This window comes from Dermacentor albipictus, chromosome 9 (assembly GCF_038994185.2).
Source record: "Dermacentor albipictus isolate Rhodes 1998 colony chromosome 9, USDA_Dalb.pri_finalv2, whole genome shotgun sequence".
NCBI classification, from domain to species: domain Eukaryota; kingdom Metazoa; phylum Arthropoda; class Arachnida; order Ixodida; family Ixodidae; genus Dermacentor; species Dermacentor albipictus.
The window spans coordinates 9657420-9676317 of record NC_091829.1 but is presented as its reverse complement, the minus strand read 5'-3'; the positions used below and the strand labels follow the sequence as shown (position 1 = coordinate 9676317).

Genomic DNA, 18898 nt, shown 5'->3' with positions numbered 1-18898 from the left:
GAACATAGCTTGCCCCAAAATAATAATCATCACCAGTGTTGCTTGCATTTTCTTTCTTAAAAATTCTGTGCTTGCTACTTTCCCACCAGAAATCCTATATTGCGCTGATTTAATGTGCATACTGTTCATGACCTCGAAGTACTGGGCGAGTGGCATTAATGAAAGGAAAAGCACACAAGACAGATGAAGATTATTGTTTGAGGACAAGATAAGCCCCAAAGGGTGCAAACTTTTCTTAGAGTAGAACACAAGTGCTTGTGTTCATCGCCACTTCCTGCAAATGCATTATCTTTAGCACTATTTCACCTCAACATTATAAGAGACCAACTAGCCTAACAGTACACTTTAGGTATACTCACTTGCATGACGTAAATGAGAAAAAGTCGTGTTGCTGGTCTACGTATTTCCTCAAAAAAGTTTATGGCAGTTACACCAGGGCTTGAGCTGCCAGATTTTATCCTGCTCAGGACGTCAACAACTGCACCCAGGAACACCGGGATTTGAATGTTGAGAGCAGCAACAATTAAGGCACTCTGCAGGGCACACAGAGAAAACTGTATGTTACAAGCTTTGCAAAAGGAAGCAAAATTCCTATGCTGTGTTGAAGGCTTGCAATGGGAAACAACAATGATTCAAACAGCTCTACTAAGAACGGCATACCTTTATAAAAACAAAAAAAAAATAGTTTTTTGTTATAAGGTCTATTTCTTTCAAATTTATACATTAGTAGACAACCTGTGTATCAGCCCATATTGATGCACAAGCTAAATGAAGCAAATATTTTGCTGTTGATTTCCATAGATTTGTAAGACAACCAAACCTGTCACTTTCTCAAGATAGTTATGCATTTTGACTTAGTTAATGTAATACTTTCAGACAACACAATGAAGTGTAGATTGACCAGTTAAACTGGAAATGAGGCTTTGAAAATGTGAATAAGAATTCATTTCAAGGAAGAACAGGCTACAAATTCAAGGTCACTTCAAAATAAGGGTGAGCTCTTTCATTAAAAGAGAATACACCTTAACATGAGTCAGCTGTACTATTCATTCTCTTAAAATGGCATAAAAGCAAGCAGAACAAAGAGCGTTTAAAAAACCCACTTAATCATGTCAGAAGGCATGCGTTTTTAACATGTTATACATTATGTAAATAGTTTCCTTCATTCTAGTCTACTGTCTCTCTCTGTCTATTCCTCCTCCCCCACCCCCTTTGTCAAGCCCGCCCCCACTGCTGACTGCTGTTCAGGTGCAAGCAGATGTAGCTAGATAGTTAGTGTGGTCAGCAGTAGCTTTCTTCGCTTTTCTTTTCTTCATAAACAACCAACTGCTTTTACCTACATCTGCAATAGATACATTAGCCTTCTGTCACCGTGCACAGAAGAGTTCACATGTAAATGAATGCTATGGCAAAGCAAGTGGTGTGCCCTCAAATCCATGTTTTAAGGCTCTCACACTATAAAAATGAAGCAAAAAAGTCTGGTCTCTAATCTATCCCACCAACTCTGAGATTAGGTACAAGCCAGTGCAGCGAAAGCTATGGGCCACATCAGCCAACAATAGGAGAACCAGAAGGGCTCTTCCAATGTCCACCTCTGATCACACTGATGATGATGATGTATGATGTATCAACTGAACACAAGCATCATGGAAGGGCTGATAGCGAACAATGGGCAAGCCACGCTCCTTTCTCTGGAACATGCAACTAGTTCACGTTACTGAGTGGCCGAGCCCTTGCCTTTAATTGCCACACTGTATGGCCTTGGCTAGACTGAGTTTAGGAGGAACAAACAAATGACATAGCACTTTGTCGTCCGCTTCTTTCCTCCTTTTCATTTCTGCACAGCTCCTGTTGAAGAGCGAAATGTACATTATTCAGTGGTCAGATATGGGGTTCATATCATACTACCGTCAAGCTACTGCAGGCTACTGAGCTTAACGTTACAGCGCAAACACCCAAGACAATCCACAAAAAGAAAAACACGACATACACTGGCACTGACTAACAACTTCTTAGTCAGTGCCAGTTTGTGGATTGTCTTAGGTGTTTGCGCTGTAACGTTAAGCTCAGAATTATATATCAGCTAGGCCCAAATGAAGTGTTACTGCAGGCTATACTGTTGCTGAAGTAACAACGAGTAAGTGGCTAGAAACAACAGATTCCAGGAGATACAAGTTACATTGACGATGAATGGCAGAGAAGAAAGTCAATAGATGTACATACTTACTACAACAGCTATAAGAAGCGGGAGCCAGTCTGGCTTCAAGAAGCGAAAAAAAGAAGCCCAGTTGAAAGACGCTGTGCTGCCTTTTTTGGCATCAAGGAGCCTTGTGTTGTGCTTGGCACACTGCACTCTCGTCTCCAGCAGGCACCGGCCCAAGGAAATGGACAGTGTCACAGTGCATCCTCCACCAAACACGAAAATATGTCGCAGGGGATGATAGCATCGAGATGATCTGGCTGCCGGGAGTGAAGTTGCGGAAGTCTTAGCGAGTCCTCCTAGTGAGCTGTTTATAGAGAGCTTGAAAAAGGAGGCCACACTGCAAAGAAAAGTATGTAAGTTTCATTACAAATATTGACACGTGTACTTATCTTTATCGGGCGACACGTTTTGCCGCCTAGCAAATGTTATCGCACAGCGCAGGATGCGCCTGCATTTATCCGAAGTTTCTGGAAAATTGTCGATGCTTATATCCGCTGTCTGTTGTCACCGAACCTTGTGTTATCTGATATCATCGCTTGATGCGAATGATGTAGAACTTTGTAGAAGGCATGCGGATACCAACGATTAGTCTGGAACATTCGACGACTGCTGTATAAAAGCAGACGCGCTTGACTCGCTGATCAGATTTTCGACGATCGCCGACCGTGTTCAGCGCTATCGTTGTGCTATAGCTATAAGTGTAGCCTGTTTTTGTGGGCACAGGTTCGCCCAATAAAAGTTAGTTTTGTCTTTCACAGTATTTGCTACTGTGTTCTTCAGCGTCACCACCACGTGACAATATCATCTTTATTTTAACTGAAAAGGATGTCCCAATGCACTTATCATACAAAGATTTATTTACTCATAAATTTTTTATATATTCGTTTCTTTTCTCGTGACCTTCACAATTGCTTCTTCTCTAATAAAAATGTTCACCACTAATTATAAATTAATATAGAAGTTCATTGTAGAAGCGGCAGTAGCATTCTTTTATTTAATTTTATTTTTGCAATTTCCAGTGTGCAAAGTCTTGCACATGGAGTCAGGGAAGTTACTGCCTTAATCAAGAGCGGCTCAGCAGCTATCGTTTTTTGCTGCCGAGCGCAACGTCGCGGGTGTGATTCTGGCGCCCGTATGCCGACTGTGTATCGAAAAGACGCCTTCCAGTTCTGGCATCAAAGTTATAGTCAAATGAGTAGCTTCTGACTACAATTTTGATGGCAATGGGTTCGTGGAAATAGATACTTTACCAGGAAACGTCGTCAACAGGAAAAACATAATCATAATGGAAATAGATACTTTACCAGGAAACGTCGATCGTCAACAGGAAAAACATAATCATAATTAAAGCGCTGTCTCACATGTGTTTGTGGTGCAATATTCAAGTCATTCATGGCAATTAAGCAACTGTCCAAACAACCATGATGTAACAGGACGCGTAAAAGTGAGGCATATCGCACTTGGTTTTGGAACACTGCGCATCGTCATGTAGAAAGAACTGTCTGCTCGTATGAAAGCACACAGTACGATTATGGAACGCTCACCTTTTCCTAGCAGAGAACTTGAGCAGAGACAAAGGATGCCTGCAGACCGCACCGTTGAGTCTCAAAGCAGCGTACAGCATTTTACATATTTAAAAAATGTCAGCTACAAAATCGAAACAAACATCTTTTCCAGAGCAGCAAGTTCTCCAGTGACGGCGACCAGTGACGACGAACGCACAAGCGTCTGATATGTCAAACAGATGCACACATCATGCATAATATTCTAATCTTACGAGCTACAAAAAGTATTCTTCAGCAAAGTCCATAATCGTAGAATATCGCTTGCATACAACGTTCTAAACACGGACGGCATGGTTGTAGTTGTAAGAGCGTAGCAGCCGATGAGACGATGACCACCGTAAGCTGAGTGAGCGATTAGTGCAAAGCCGTAATAATATATTAACTTATTTTTATTAGAATTATACCTATCGTTGTTATATTTTAATTTTTTAGATCCAAAAATTTGTCATATTAAATTAATGAGCGAAGGGGCAGGGCTCGCACTCAGGCAAGCCAAGCAAGGTCCTTACGCCAAGCCAGCTGGCCAAGCTTCGTTTTCTCCGTTTTGCTCGTGCATCGGTGCTTCTGCGAGTCGCTGTTTACCACTCCTTCTGCTTCTGTATTTAGTAATCCACAACGATGTCTGACTACGACTTGGTAACAAAAGCTCCTCTAAAGCTCAAGAGTCCCTCTGGTATTAAAAAGTAAGCTGGCAAGTGATGTCCGTCCCGCGCAAACACCGAGTTGCGATTAGGCGTCTAGTCCGTGTTTGATTTCGAGCGATTTGTCCGAAACATGTCAGAAATTGACGCTGGCAGTACGTTGCTCTGGGCCATTTCACTAAATTTGTAATAGTGCAGGCATCGTATAAGGTATTCCAAAAGGACTTCTTGGGCAAGTTGGTGCTTAGATTTTCTAGGTATACTTTGTGGCGCAAAATACGCATTTTGCGCCACAAAGTATACCTAGGACATCCTATGAGGCTTTCGTACGGGCCGGGGCGGAGCGTCCCTTGACCACTCGTGAAGGCGACAAGCGCGAAAGGCATTGCTACGAAACCGCGGTCCAGTATTGCTTTGCGCTCACAGCTAATCGAACAACAGTGTATATGCATTACACTGAAGTTCTCTCTTTAATGTTTCTTTTTGTCTCCTACAGAAAAAAGAAAAAGGACAAGGATCTCAAGAAGGCTCTGGAACACGTAAACGTGACTTCATCAGAGGGACAGCAGAAGCAACCGGTTGTCAAAGAAATACACAGGACCAACGCAGAGAAGGCGTTCTTGAAGATGCAGGAGAAACGGGTAATATATATATATATATATATATATATATATATATATATATATATATATATATATATATATATATATATATATATATATATATATATATATATATATATATATATATATAATCATTTAATGCTGCAGCACTAACGCTGATAGCTTGTTTGATCTTTCCGCTCTGGCGACTATGCTTAATAATCTACAGCGGGAAGTCATCATAGGATTTCGATAGTGCTAAGAAAGAAAGTGCATAGTGAATCCTGCACCAAGTGTTTGCGATGTGCAAGATGAAAACCTTGTATGCCACAAGAACTCGTCACCACATCAGATGTGCAGCCGTTCTGTGTTGCTGCATATATGGCATACCAATCACTGGTGCTGCACTGTAAAACACAATTGGCTGCACTACAATAATACTGCAATGGACTTCGACTATAAGCCACATGTTTTTATTTCATTGATCATATTGTAGTAAATAGCTATGCTTTTTGTTTTGGTTGTTAGTCTGTGCTGTCAAAATGCTCTAACTAGCTTCTGGCCAAGGAGCCTGATCTATTGTAAACAGAAGTTACAGTATACTATCAGCATGCCTCTGTGATTACGTTATTCAATGAAATAAACAAAAAGTATCTGCATACTGCCTGCTTCACTTGAGAATGGTTGGTCGCAACATACTCTGACACATCAGGCAGTAAGATTCTGCGATAGATTAATGATCTGTTATGAAACTTTATTGCATGAGGCTAGCAAGACCTTCTTTTTATTTTTTATGTACTAGCATACTCAACAAGAGGAACAACTTGCTTTCATGAAAAGGCCAACTGTCAGGCAATCTGTTTAGTGTACCATTTTTAACGAGGCTTCTTTTGACAGCTTAGGCATACATGTTTGCGACATTGAGCTTATGTGGTGATCACTCTTCCTTATGCAGCAAATTGAAAGGATCATGGAGAAAGCATCGAAGACCCACAAGCAAAGGGTGGAGGCAAGTGGTGGCCCATTTTTTGAACTTTTTTATGTGTGTAACCTACATACTCACTTGATAACTGTTCTGAATGTGACATGAAGTTCGATAAGCTGGCGCCCGGGTGAACTTCATGGAAGACGCTCGCAAATTACGAAAGTGTTGATAACAAGCAGCACATCTTGCCTTTTATGTTTTATCCCTATGTAGGTACCAGTGCACCGACTCTGTTGTCTTGAAATGGCAAATCCAATGCCTGATGACACTTGTCTGAACAGTAGATACCTCTGTTTCGTTTGTTATAAGATAGCATCCTTTCAAGCCAGTTTACAGATCAGGACTTGAACTAGGTATAAAAAGAAATAGCATATGTGTGTGCATGTGCTCGTGCAACAATAAGGACAATGTTTTCGCTGTAGATGATCCTCCAGGTGTCTTCTCTCAGCTGCATGCACTGCAACCCTGTGGTGCAATGTTTACAGATATGCATCAACAAAAAGAGTTTTCCCGTGTTACAGGAATTCAACCGGCACCTGGATTCACTGACAGAGCATTACGACATTCCCAAAGTGAGCTGGACAAAATAAGCATCCTTCGCATACTTCTCGACAGGACATTTGCTTTCAAGGACATTCGTCAATATGTGCTTTGGCGAACTGCACTCGTCTCAACCTGCATTGTGTTCTCCCAGATTGCGCAGGTTGATGTATTCTGGTTGTAGTACACATCTGTGTGCACACAATCTTGTCAATCAATGTGGAACCAAAAACTGCCCAGCTGTATAGTATTGGTGAAAAAAAAGTGGACTGTCTCTTGATCACCAAGAATGTGCTCTGTGCTAATGCATATATTACTGCATGTTCAATACAACAAAAAGTGGGACTCTTCGCGACTTGGGAAATAAAAATATTACTATTGTGAAACAAAAATGTTGTGAATGCTTCTATAGCCAAATGGTCAAAATCAAATACTCCGCATGTGTTGGTGGGCTAGTTGGTTAAGCATGATTACAAAAACGGCGCCGAATAAAACGCCGGCGCCGTTTTTGTAATCAAATACTCCAAATATTGTGATGCATGATCAGCTAAAGCAGGATGCACCTGTATGAGATCACTTGCCAAAGCAGCAGGGTCCATGCTGAGACATTCTGTCATTCCGACACAGACGCACTCCAGTACAATGCATTTCCATGTATGAGTTCAATGCATGTACCTACAGGTCATTCCATTAACTCTCTATCACTTGTTTCATATTTGCTACACTGCAAATAAAAACAAAAAACTTTGCAGATGTATGCCAATCTGAGAAACTGATGCATCAAAGACATACTTCAACGTGTTGTTTTCACTGGCTCTACTCAACAATAAAATAACAAAAACATAAAAGTTTCGCCACCCTACGCGGGTGGCATCGTCAGTACACAAATGGCAACAAATGAGAAATACATACTATTTATAAATCATACTGCCATAAACATCCGGCAGGAAGCCACGTTTAGAATTGCATGAAGATTGATTGCGACGAATGAACCATGATTCCACAAATTTTCTTGGGCTCCATCAGTGTTCCCGTGCTAACGTGGTTACATTATCAAATTCGAACATGTGTCCCTTTGTTAAACAATGATCCAACAATTCCGTCTTGGCACGTGTGGCATGGGTGGCTTTCGTAGCCACCCCGTCTCGCCAATGAAGCTGGCACCACAGTCGGGGTAGTCGACCTTGCAGACGACACCACTTTGTTTGTCTGGAGGTGTGCGGTCCTTTGGCTTCAAGAACACGTTTGCCAATATGTACGGGGGTTTGAACACAGTTCAAACACCTAAAGGCCGTAAAGCCCTGTGCACTGCGTCTGATACATTGCAGACATATGGAATGCACACAAAGGAAGCCGGCCTTTCAGCCTTTGCTCTTGCGGGGTCTTCGCATGCAGCGTCTCGTATCATTGACAAATCGCTCAAGGTAACTCCGTTTATGCAAACGAGCGGCAACATTTCTTAGTTCTTGCTCCCTCAAAGTTTGTGTTGACGAGAGTGCATCGCAATGGGACAGGAGCGTACATACTACGGCATGTTTGTGTTCTGTAGGGTGGTGAGAGTCAAAACTAGGGACACTCCCGCTATCGCAAGATTTGCGATATATGGCTGTCTCCACTAAGCCTCCTTTGCTCCGTCATACCAGCACGTCTAGAAAGGCTAGGCTGCCACTATTCTCCGTCTCGCATGTAAATTGAATAGCATGATGGACGGCATTAGGTGCCTCATGCATGGCACGCAGGTTTTTCGACAATCACAAAGGTGTCATCTACATAGCGACAATACATTTTGACAGGGAAGGGCAAGGACGTCATCACAGCCATTTCCACGTGTTGCGTTAACGGATCAGCCACGATTACAGAAACAGGACTGCCCATCGGGATGCCTTCTATCTGGTGATATATGGTTCCGGCAAATGGTTCTGGCAAATGTCGTCGACAGTCACGAAAGTGCGGCTTTCTAACGTACAGTCATCTTGCAGGCGTTTCTCAATAATATCCGTAGCCAATGCTATCAACACATTCGTGAACAAGGACATGACATCGTAAGATACCATAACATCGTCATCCCGAAGCTGCTGCTGATGTACCGCGGTAACAAATTCTTTAGAATTCCTGACCGTGAACGTGCTCCCTTCTGCAAGTGGCTTCCTAGCCTTTCTAGATGTGCTGGAACGACAAAGTGAAGGAGGTTCGGTGGAGACAGCCATATATCGCAAATCTCGCAATAGTGGGAGTGTCCCGAGTTTTGACTCTCACCACCCTACAGAACACAAACATGCCATGCTACGTATGCTCCTGTCCCATTGCAATGCACTCTCGTCAACGCAAACTTTAAGGGAGCAAGAATTAACTAATGTTGCCTTATTGCATAAACGGAGTTACCCTGAGCGCCTTGTCAATGATATGCGACGCCGCATGCAGAGACCCCGCGAAAGCAAGGCCGAAAGGCCGGCTTCCTTTGTGTGCATTCCGTATGTCCGTGGTGTATCAGACGCAGTGCACAGAGCTTTACGGCCTTTTGGTGTTCAAACTGTGTTCAAAGCCTCGTACACATTGGCAAACGTGTTCCCGAAGCCAAAGGACCGCACACCTCCGGACGAACAAAATGGTGTCGTCTACAAGGGCGACTGCTCGGATTGTGGTGTCAGCTACATTGGCGAAACGGGGCGGCGACGTCGCGCTCGACTCAAGGAACACTTAAGGGATGCTGCGAAAGCCACCCATGCCACATGTGCCAAGACGGAATTAGTGGATCATTGTTTAACAAAGGGACACGTGTTCGATTTTGATAATGTAACCACGTTAGCAGGGGAACACCGATGGAGCCCATGAAAATTTGTGGAATCATGGTTCATCCGTTGCAATCAATCTTCATGCAATTCTAACCGTGGCCCCCTGCCAGATCTTTATGGCAGTATTATCCATAAATAGTATGTATTTCTCATTTGTTGCCATTTGTGTAGTGACGACGCCACCCGCATAGGTGGCGAAACGTCTATGTTTTTGTTACTTTATTGTTGAGTAAAGCCAGTGAAAACAACACATTGGAGTACGAGTTCGCCTGGCTATTGGTACATTTTTTCGCATCAAAGACAGCAACGCTGTACAGGAGAGTTCTTGTACACTTCATTGGAAGTATTAAGGGTTTGTTTACTGGCTGTCCTTAGTGTTGATTAATCACCGACCCCCACATTCATATTACCACTTTGGGGCTCCCACATGGTTGCTGGCTGGTGCTTCTGCTGGTAAAGACGATATTACTTGCGCTTTCTTTACAATCAAGGCATTGCTCAAGCGGGAGGGTCGGGGCCACACTAGACGGCAACCAAGCGAGATGCATTTGTGGCTGTGAATTCAGCACTGCTTGCACAACATGCAAAAGAGTGATTCTGCGGGTATTATCAAGATTAAGATAAAAAACAGTAAATGTTAATACTTCTCGCGCATGTTTACACAAATATGGTATGACTTTGCTGCATGGTTAGCCACTTGCAGTTTAGAAGGATCGACATTTGGGCAAGTTGGTACTGGTTGAACATCTTGAAGGGGCAGCGCAAGACGACGAAAACCGAAGGCAGGACATTTCACTGCTGTCCTGTGTGTTCCTGCCTTCTGTCTTCGCCGTCTTGCGCTGCCCCTTCAAGATGATCACTTGCAGTTTATTTTATCCATGACGCAAGCATACAAAATGTCAATAAATGTAAACTAGCGTGACTTAAACACCCTTAAGCATCATGCCGAGTCAATGTTGTGTTCCATGCATACAAGAAATTGAATTCATCTTCCAGAAAGAAAAAAGCCTTTATTTCTCAACAGCTTTGTTACTTTCGTAGTTGCAATCTAAAACCATGGTAGACACTGCATGGCAATTTATGTTCGACCAGCTCAATGCAAACTGGCTACGCTAGGTACTACGCAGATGCACCATTATTTTTTACGTTTATGTCTGCTGAAGCCTAGTGGCCAATCCACAGCTGAACACTGAACACTTCGACTTACACAAGCAGCAACTACTATGCATTAGTGCAGCCAGCTTAAGTAAGGCTAAGACACATGTTACAGGCTTCTACAGAACTCAAAAGGATGCTAAAGGCAAACATTAGGTCAACTAATTGCTATAGAGCACACTGTCCAATACCTTTAGTGAGCATTCTGTGCCAAAAGAATACTCAGCCAAGAGGAAAATCACAATTGAAGACGGCAGCTATCTCTCTCCCTGAATTCAATTTGCCAGCAAAAAGACAGTGCACATTATTCACAGCAGAGGCACATTAAGCTGCACTGATGATCTCTGAGGCCATGCTCTGCCATCATCGGTAAGTTACAGGACAGCACAGAAAGGACACAATGTGCCTCAGGATAGTTCTAACAGTGCAGTGCGAAGAGACAGCGTCAGCAAGATCTTTAGCAAAATGGCCAAGCTGCTTCTTTTCCTTCATATTCAAATTTACTGTAATCTGCCCTAATGAGCAGCCGCTGGCAACTCTTAATTTTTTGCCTGTAGTTGACACACATCAGTGGGAGCTGGTTCCACATTTTACATTATGGTAGTGCCACTTTTCTCCAATGTTTATTATTTAGCAATGTTAACGTATTTTGTTTAATAGTACAATCACTTTCATCATCATGAATTTGGTAACTTCATCACATCACCTAATCCTCTGCCACCCTCAAATGTGTTTCTCTTTCCTTGGCACCCCGTGTTACTCTAATAGAGAACTCGTTACCAGTCCTACGCACTACATTAACTATCAACCCTCAATGTTACTCTAATAGACCACCTGTTATATGTACTATGCATTATATTAACGATCAGCTTAGCCTGACCTAATTTCTGCCTTTAATGCCCTTTTAAGAACAGCACTGGGCTTCAAGTTAAAATTTCTAAGCATGCAGACTCTGCATTGTAACAGAGGCATATAGAAGGCACACGCCGTTGTACAATGCAATTGCAACTATGTCACTGGCACTGCATTACAAAACACTATCACAACTCCTTGAATATATCTCTTAGTAGATCACAGACTTCCTTTTGTTGTTTTTGTTGCATTCTAGACAACCACTTAAACACTGAAGCATGACATTTGCAGGGTGGCTTGTGTCAAGCTTCTACACAAAGCCAAGTTTTACTTTCCAGTGAAGTGTTTGGTTAGAAAGTCCGAATGTTGAGGTCAATGATACACAAGCAATAGATCATATTTTTCGCAGCATATGGCTGCCCTCTGGGAATATGAAGTGCTGAAGTTTCATAGCTTCCTGGAGAAACTCAACACACCAGATTTTAGTTGTGTACAAGACCAAACAGCCCAGACAACCCTGCTGCCAACACTACCTCACGACACTTTTGTAGGCCATTGACTAGGCAAGCACTGCATGCATATCAAGTGAAAAAAAAATGTTTTAGTATTGGGATGCTAGTCACACATTCTCTCTGCTCTCAATGTGTCTTACAGTACTTTCTCACTGGTCAAGAAACTCCCACAGAGTTCCATATGAAAGGGACAAAACCTAACTACAAGTGAAATATGAACAGATGGGTGTTGAGTTGTGCTCTACGGCACAAGTCATGTGAAACGATTGCAGTAATGCCAGTATTAAGTAGGTCACCACTTAGTTTCAAGCAAAATAATTATGCTTTATTATGTTTTTGCATTTACTCATTGCACTGCATACCATATTTTGCCACACCTAATTGGGAAACGTTAATGATCTGGCATTAAAACGTACACACAAACTGGACTTTCCCTCTGAGTATATGCTGTTAAAGCATCATGCAAAACAAAGTTAGCTAAGGGCCATAGTAGGAGCCACTATAAGTGCTAATCTATATATCCATAACAAATACACCTTTCACTGGCTTTAGATGTCCATAGCTAAAGTCTGTAAAGTTCTAAAGTGTAATGTGGCATTGTTCAAGTTGGTTTAGATTATAATTTATTATAAAATTGATAAACTGTCAAAGAAAAAAATGTGGGGCTGTATTATGTAATGGCTGTGTTTCTTTGATCCTTTTGTTCCTTATGATCTGTCTTGCCAAGTGGCTGATCCTAACCATAATGGGAGTGTGGCTTCTTGTGAGCCAATGGCAAAGAGCAGAAAGAATGGAAAATTGAAAGGGTAATTACAAACTATACCACCAGCCTAAGTAGGCCCCTTATTGGCCAACTGCAACGAAAGTTCGCTTTGGCTAAATTGGTAGCACATGATATACTACTGAAGCAATTTTAGCAAAATTCAGGGCTGGTAATTGTCTAATTTTCTTATTACCGGCCTTTGAATAGCACCTAAGCATTGATATATGTAACTGGCTGTGAGCGGATATGACACAAGTTACAGAATGTTGCCCGAGATGTTTCAGCACCCTGCAGGGAGCTGTGGGTGGTGCCTCTTGGAAGTCATGCTGAGATGTTGAGCATTCTGACTAATGCATCACTTCTGGCGAGCAGTAATGGCAGCATTTTGATGTGGTTAGGATTCTTATGGAACTTCACCTACTTTGCAGTATGTATGTTTGTCCGCATGTGACCATTTTCACACTAACTTGGGGCATTGGGCAATTCGTCAAAAAAAAAAAAAAGAATTCAAGGGCCACTTTGTTATTCCTATGTGGATGAATGCGAAAGCACTGTAACCATGTGACTCAAGTGGCCACTTCAGCAGAAGTGCAGCAATGTCTGGTGGTGCCACTGGCGGAGTCGTGCAATTCGAGCAGTCACGTGGTCACGTGACCAATCGTGTTCGTCACAAGGTGCGTACCACGCAAGGTCGTGGGCACAACTCCCAACAAAAGTTGTCGGTTCGAGTGTCTAAACCAACTCTACCTTAATTACTGGTGCCTTAATTAACTTTGCGTTAACACCAAAAGTAGTGGATTCGTCTCCCATCAAAGGTCATGGATTCAAGTGGCTTAATTAGCTCTATCTTAATTAAGTGAACCTTAATTATCACCAAAGGGTGTGGGTTCAACTCCCACCAAAAGTCGTGGGTTCAAGTGCCTTAACTAACTTTACCTTAATAAACAGCAAAGGTCATGGGTTCGACTCCCCCCAAAGTTCAAGGGTTCGATGGCTTTGGTCATACCAACACAGACAATTACACCGGATTTTTTGCCTCATGGGCGATATAATGCTTTCGCAATAATAATTTTGTGGAACCCACCTCACGATGACTGCTGACAGTAATACATTTAGCATTGAATCAATATAGCAACACAATGTATTGCCATCGTGGAAACGAGTTATGTATGAGGCTTGTACTGCAGCAGGATTTCTCTTTTGCGCTTCCCTAAGAACACTCAGTGTCATCTAGCACCATCGCCGTAACGTCTGCGCATGCTCTCCGAAATGCATGGCACATCGGTGCATGTGAACACTGAGAAATGTGTGATGTGGCAACCAAGCTCCTCTCTCTAGCTTATTTCTTGACATGCTGCACCATCTAGTGGTGCTGCCAAGACGTTTGTGCGTGGCCTCTGAGACAAGAAGAGTGGCGCACCAATGCTTGTGAGCTCCGAGATTTGTTCCCTCACTTGCCGCACACTCAGTACCTAGCTACCCAAGTTGGCGTCAAAGGCATTTATTGAAGAGTGGCACACTTGCTAGTACATACCCAGTGAGCCAACTTGGCATCAAAGAGGTTAAATGAAGACCAGCACAGACCAAATGGCACATACCCAGTGCTCGAAGTCCTTGTCAAAAAGTTTCTTCAGACAGCAGTACCTACCCAGTCCCTCATCTACAGTGACCTATGGCAGCGCGAAAGAGGTTCGTGGAAGAGTGGCATGTGTGTACACATTGCCAGATTCTTAGTGACTCAAGTTGATCTGATGGTTGATTTCAAACCCTGCTCCCTTAGCACAGCAGCATGATGCACCACCCATTCGTCCACACTGCCCAGTGACCCAGGTAGGTGGGAAAATGATTAGATAGAAACATACATACACACAAACTACATACATACGTAACCTCCAGAAAGTGTGTGAAGTACCCTAAAAATGATAATGCATTAAGATCCTTTAAAATTTCTCCTGTGTGGAGGTGGAATCAAATCCGTGTCACATGTGTTCATCAAGCACAGCAGCCAGATGCTTCAACAAGCGGTGCCACAAATGTACTGGGTATATGCCACTTTTCAATAAACCTCTTTCAAGCCAGCTTGGGTCACTCAATATGTGTCACTGGGTATGTGCTACTCTTCAATGACAGCACATTGCACGAGTTATTCAAGCTCAGCAGCCAGATGCTTTAATGTGATGTGCCATGATTTGTCACAGCCAGCAAAGGAATAATGCCCAGTGCTCGCAAGGACTTCATGATGCCACAACCAGATGGCACTGTATGTCCAGAGGGAAGCGCGAGAGAAAAGTCTAGTCACAGTACACACCTCATACATGACACGTTTCGTAGGTGGCAAATAAGGTTTGTCGCTACATTGCATTTAACGTCTACATTTGTTGCAAGCTGGATTCTGCCATTATGTTTTTCAGTATCGGCATCTAAGGCGTCTACTTTTGCAAGCCTTTCATGACACATTCACTTGTATTTCATTTGTAAAATTTTCCATGCAGGCTGCCCTATATCTAAACTCTCTAAAACAAGGCTTCTTATGTGGCACAAAACTTCATTGCAGTCGGCCTTTAAGCTTCATCACGTGACTCTGCTGCTCCATATAAAGCACTCCCTTATTTGTTACAGAGAAGTTACCCCAACAAAAAAAGAAAACATTGAAGACTGTGGCGTTAGCGATAGATGTCATGCTCAATCTCAAAACCTGCACCTTCATTAAGCCAGCTTTGTCATGCTGAAGGTTGTTCCTAAAAAAAAAAATGTCACACCTACAAAACAAGCTTCGCATCTATAGAAGCTTCTGTGGCAAGGCCAAGGAGGTCATTTTAGTCCGTACCAGCAGTCCCTGTCTTGCTCGCAAATGATACACCAAACCACTAAAGAGTTGTTTTAAAATAAGGATGCGGTAGTGATGGCAGCGTAATGGCCTGTGTCTCCCTGCTTGATGAATGCTTCAGTGCACGGCAGTTTAAGTGCAGTCTGTGACAGTAGGTACCTGTCAGCACTTCATAAATACAGTAAACTGTAAATAAACATCTAAACAATGTTGGTCCACAAGAACAGCACATGCAACTTTGAGATGATGTCTTTTTTCTTAATGACACATGATGAATCGTGAACAATTTCTTTTGGATAAGCAACCCAGATCCCATCCTCTACCCCCCTGTTTTTGGTGAATGACAATGTGACTAGGTTACAGATTATGCAGAACTTTACATGCGTTTCCACACAACCAAGTTCTTTTACACACATGTGTAATGATATGTTGCATAGTCTAGGACTTAAAAAGGAAGAAAAAAACACTCATTAAACAGTTCAGTTCACATGGCGCAATGGACTAGAATGTGGCTAATAACAAGCATGGCGTGACGACAACCCATATTGAAGGCACGAGCGCAATTGTATAAGACCTAACACACATGGAGCATGCATATTTAAAATAATGAGAACTTCTCCAAAAAATTCTGCAAAGCATCTTATCTTCAAGCACAATGTTTCAGGAATATAACAAATCGGCCAGTGCAATCCATAATCAACAAGTTTGACAATGATTCCTTCAATGCTGTTTTACCAACTGTGAACACACATTTGTGATATAGCATAAGGGAATATGTGAATGTGAATGCTACCCTGTGCACCTAACAGCTTGGTTTAATGCACTGCTCAAGCATAGACTAGCATAACCACTGGAATCGGTAAGAAACTGTTGGCTTTTGAGGTACATAAAAGAAGTTACAATAAACATAATTATAAAATTTTTAGCTAAGCAAACAAAATTTTTTTAAATAATGGAATGCATCATACAAGGCTGTTATATCTTCAGCCGAGCTGATACAGTCTTGGAATGCAATATTTACTCAAACAAACCTATCCCATCTTGATGTTGATAAAAATTCTGGAGAATTAAGGTTCAGAAAGTTAATCCTCAGATAATGCATTCTGCCATGATTTTTAAAAAAGCAGGAACTCTTTTGGAACTCCACAGAGCTTGAAACAGCTTGCTTGAGTTGTGGATAATGTGTCAACAACTGCAGCCTAGAAAAACTAACGTGTGGTGCTGTGTAAATGATTATGATAAATTTTAACATTGTACACATAGCTTGCACAATGGCATGCTCATAAGCTTAATGTATTTGAAATACAACATTCTGTTCCCAACACACAAAACCAGCACGCTTTTTATGGTGACCCTCGAAATGACATAACTGCATTGCACACGACCAAAGTCCCAAAAGGGCTGTTTATGTGAAGGGGAAAACCTGTTAATGTCAGAGTCATGCTAATGGCAGTGCACATGCTAATTTGACGAATTTTCTCAACTTTATCAGCTATATTTGCACCTGTCGGGTGCTCTTTATCCTTTACGATCCTACAGCTACACGAGTTGTGCATCAAACCTGTTACAGAAATTACTTTCCTGCAATTGCACACTTAACATCAGCCACACACACAAGTTCAGTCTTGGCGATCAGTCTCACAAATGCATCTGGACTCCCAAACGTTCCGAGGACATTGCACCTTAGTACACAACAGCTGTGCATAGTTTGGCATTGCTTGCACATATAAATGCCCTAGCCTTCCCCACAACACTGCAACCTCGAGGACACATGCACAAACTCTGGCAACCTTTGTTCAAACTTAAGTATGTCCTTCTAAATGGCCAACCAAACAGTAAACGGTGGTATTGCAAGAAGCAGTATGAATGTGATGTTGCAAGTTCTTTTTCAAAGAAAAAGCATCGAATGCTGAGGAACAAGAACAATCCCACAGATTCAACAGCAAGGAACTTGCAGCGCTTTTCAGAATAATATGAAATGGTCCCCTCATGATAACAGCTTGGCCAAACAGAACAACCTGCAGAATGCAAAGCCTTACGCGACACCCTGGCTAACAAAATACATGTAAAAAATATTGTTGTGAACACACTGTTCTAAGAGACCTCTCCTTGTAAACTTCAAGAACGAGTTGCACGTGTAGTTATTTGACTACTGCATCAGGAATTTCAGACTGTTACTTTAAAAATATTTTTTGTTTGCACATTCAAAACACACTGCAGTTGAGCATATTATTTTAGTTCACCTGAAACTGCAAGATACTGTCACACAGGATGTTTCACCTTTATGTGCAGTCACATATTAAGTGACTATTGTATATGTTATGCATGATTACTCTGCACATTAGGAGTGTTTATATGTTTTGCAGCACAGCACACTGTCAATGGCAAACTAGAGTGCCGGCAACAAGCTGATGCCCTAAAATCTTTCTCTATATATGCACATCCTTGCCTACTGTAGCAGGTAGTGTTTGCCAAGCAGAGGCCTACTTAGAACAAACAAGTGTGCCCTTGCGGGTGGCATCATATGCCAGCCCTCTCGACAAGACAACATCCAGTAGCAGAATGTATTCAGGTTCATACCAGCCTGATAATTTAACTCATGGTACAGCTGTTGCACGTTCCACACAAGAAGTGCCCGGCGTCCAAATCTTGTGGACGGCCAATGCGCAGAGTTCCTCACAGTGGTCGTACATTTGGAACCTTCAAGATAATGATAAATCCACTGGCCACCCTGGCCAACCCTGGCCAACCCTGGCCCTGGCCACCCTGGCCAACCCACTGGCCACCCTGTGGAATGCAGCCACTTCAGAAGACATAGAAGTCTGAGCTTGATGTCCATGCAGTGGCGTGAATCCATTCTGGCAACTCGTTGAGGAAGTTTATGAAGGCTGGCTGTCTGTGCTCAGACTTCTGAAGGCGATATGTGTGGAAAGCGATGTCCACGGCGGACTTGTCTGCTGGGTAGCCATGGGGTAGCTGCCATTACAGAAGCAGAGAGAAATGATGCCATGCATTATAACTGGGTGTGATGGGGCAGTCCAACACAAAAGTACCTTCATTATATCTAATCTTCGTTATAAACGTATATTTGTTACACATTAATATAGGCAACAAATGTTCTAAATTCCCTTCATTATATCTGACAGTTCATTATATCTATGTTTGTTACACTGAAGTTTGGCTGTATATGAATTTTGTGTTGCAGCTATTGTAATCCTCATCACCAGACTATTCAATAGAAATATGCAGTTTGATGGCAACAACTTTGGCTCAGAGCAGGGCCTGTCAGTCGTACCATTTGTGAAACTCCCCACAAGCCATATGTCTCATAATCTGGACACAGTTACTGTAGAAAAGCTCACTGTTGCATCAATTATTAAAAACAAATTTAACTATAAAAGATTGCTTTTCTTTCCATACGTATGAACTGGCAATGTGACACACAAGGGACATGAAAAGAA

The 18898-nt window shown here is 42.3% G+C and overlaps 3 protein-coding genes across 3 annotated transcripts in view; 1 reads left to right on the top strand and 2 right to left on the bottom strand.

The window, feature by feature from the left end:
* LOC139050014 (mitochondrial potassium channel ATP-binding subunit) overlaps nucleotides 1-4118 on the bottom strand; it is a 38113-nt gene extending 33995 nt beyond the window's left edge. The window contains exons 1-3 of the mRNA XM_070526085.1: nucleotides 3748-4118; nucleotides 2228-2540; nucleotides 360-533 (exon numbers count right to left, since the gene is read on the bottom strand). Coding sequence (XP_070382186.1) covers nucleotides 360-533; nucleotides 2228-2540; nucleotides 3748-3827 — 567 coding nt within the window. The 5' untranslated portion in view covers nucleotides 3828-4118. The remainder of the gene's footprint in view (nucleotides 1-359; nucleotides 534-2227; nucleotides 2541-3747) is intronic.
* Nucleotides 4119-4269: 151 nt separating this feature from the next.
* On the top strand, nucleotides 4270-6928 carry LOC139050015 (protein FAM32A). Its single transcript, XM_070526086.1, has 4 exons — nucleotides 4270-4451; nucleotides 4906-5050; nucleotides 5967-6020; nucleotides 6518-6928. The coding sequence occupies exons 1-4, from the start codon at nucleotides 4387-4389 to the stop codon at nucleotides 6584-6586; spliced, it is 333 nt and encodes a 110-aa protein (XP_070382187.1). The 5' UTR covers nucleotides 4270-4386; the 3' UTR covers nucleotides 6587-6928.
* Nucleotides 6929-10318: 3390 nt separating this feature from the next.
* The window catches only part of LOC139049853 (endoplasmic reticulum metallopeptidase 1-like), a 60406-nt gene continuing 51826 nt past the window's right edge, over nucleotides 10319-18898 (bottom strand). Inside the window, exon 14 of the mRNA XM_070525682.1 lies at nucleotides 10319-18413. Within this exon, the coding sequence (XP_070381783.1) occupies nucleotides 18243-18413 (171 nt within the window). The 3' untranslated portion in view covers nucleotides 10319-18242. The remainder of the gene's footprint in view (nucleotides 18414-18898) is intronic.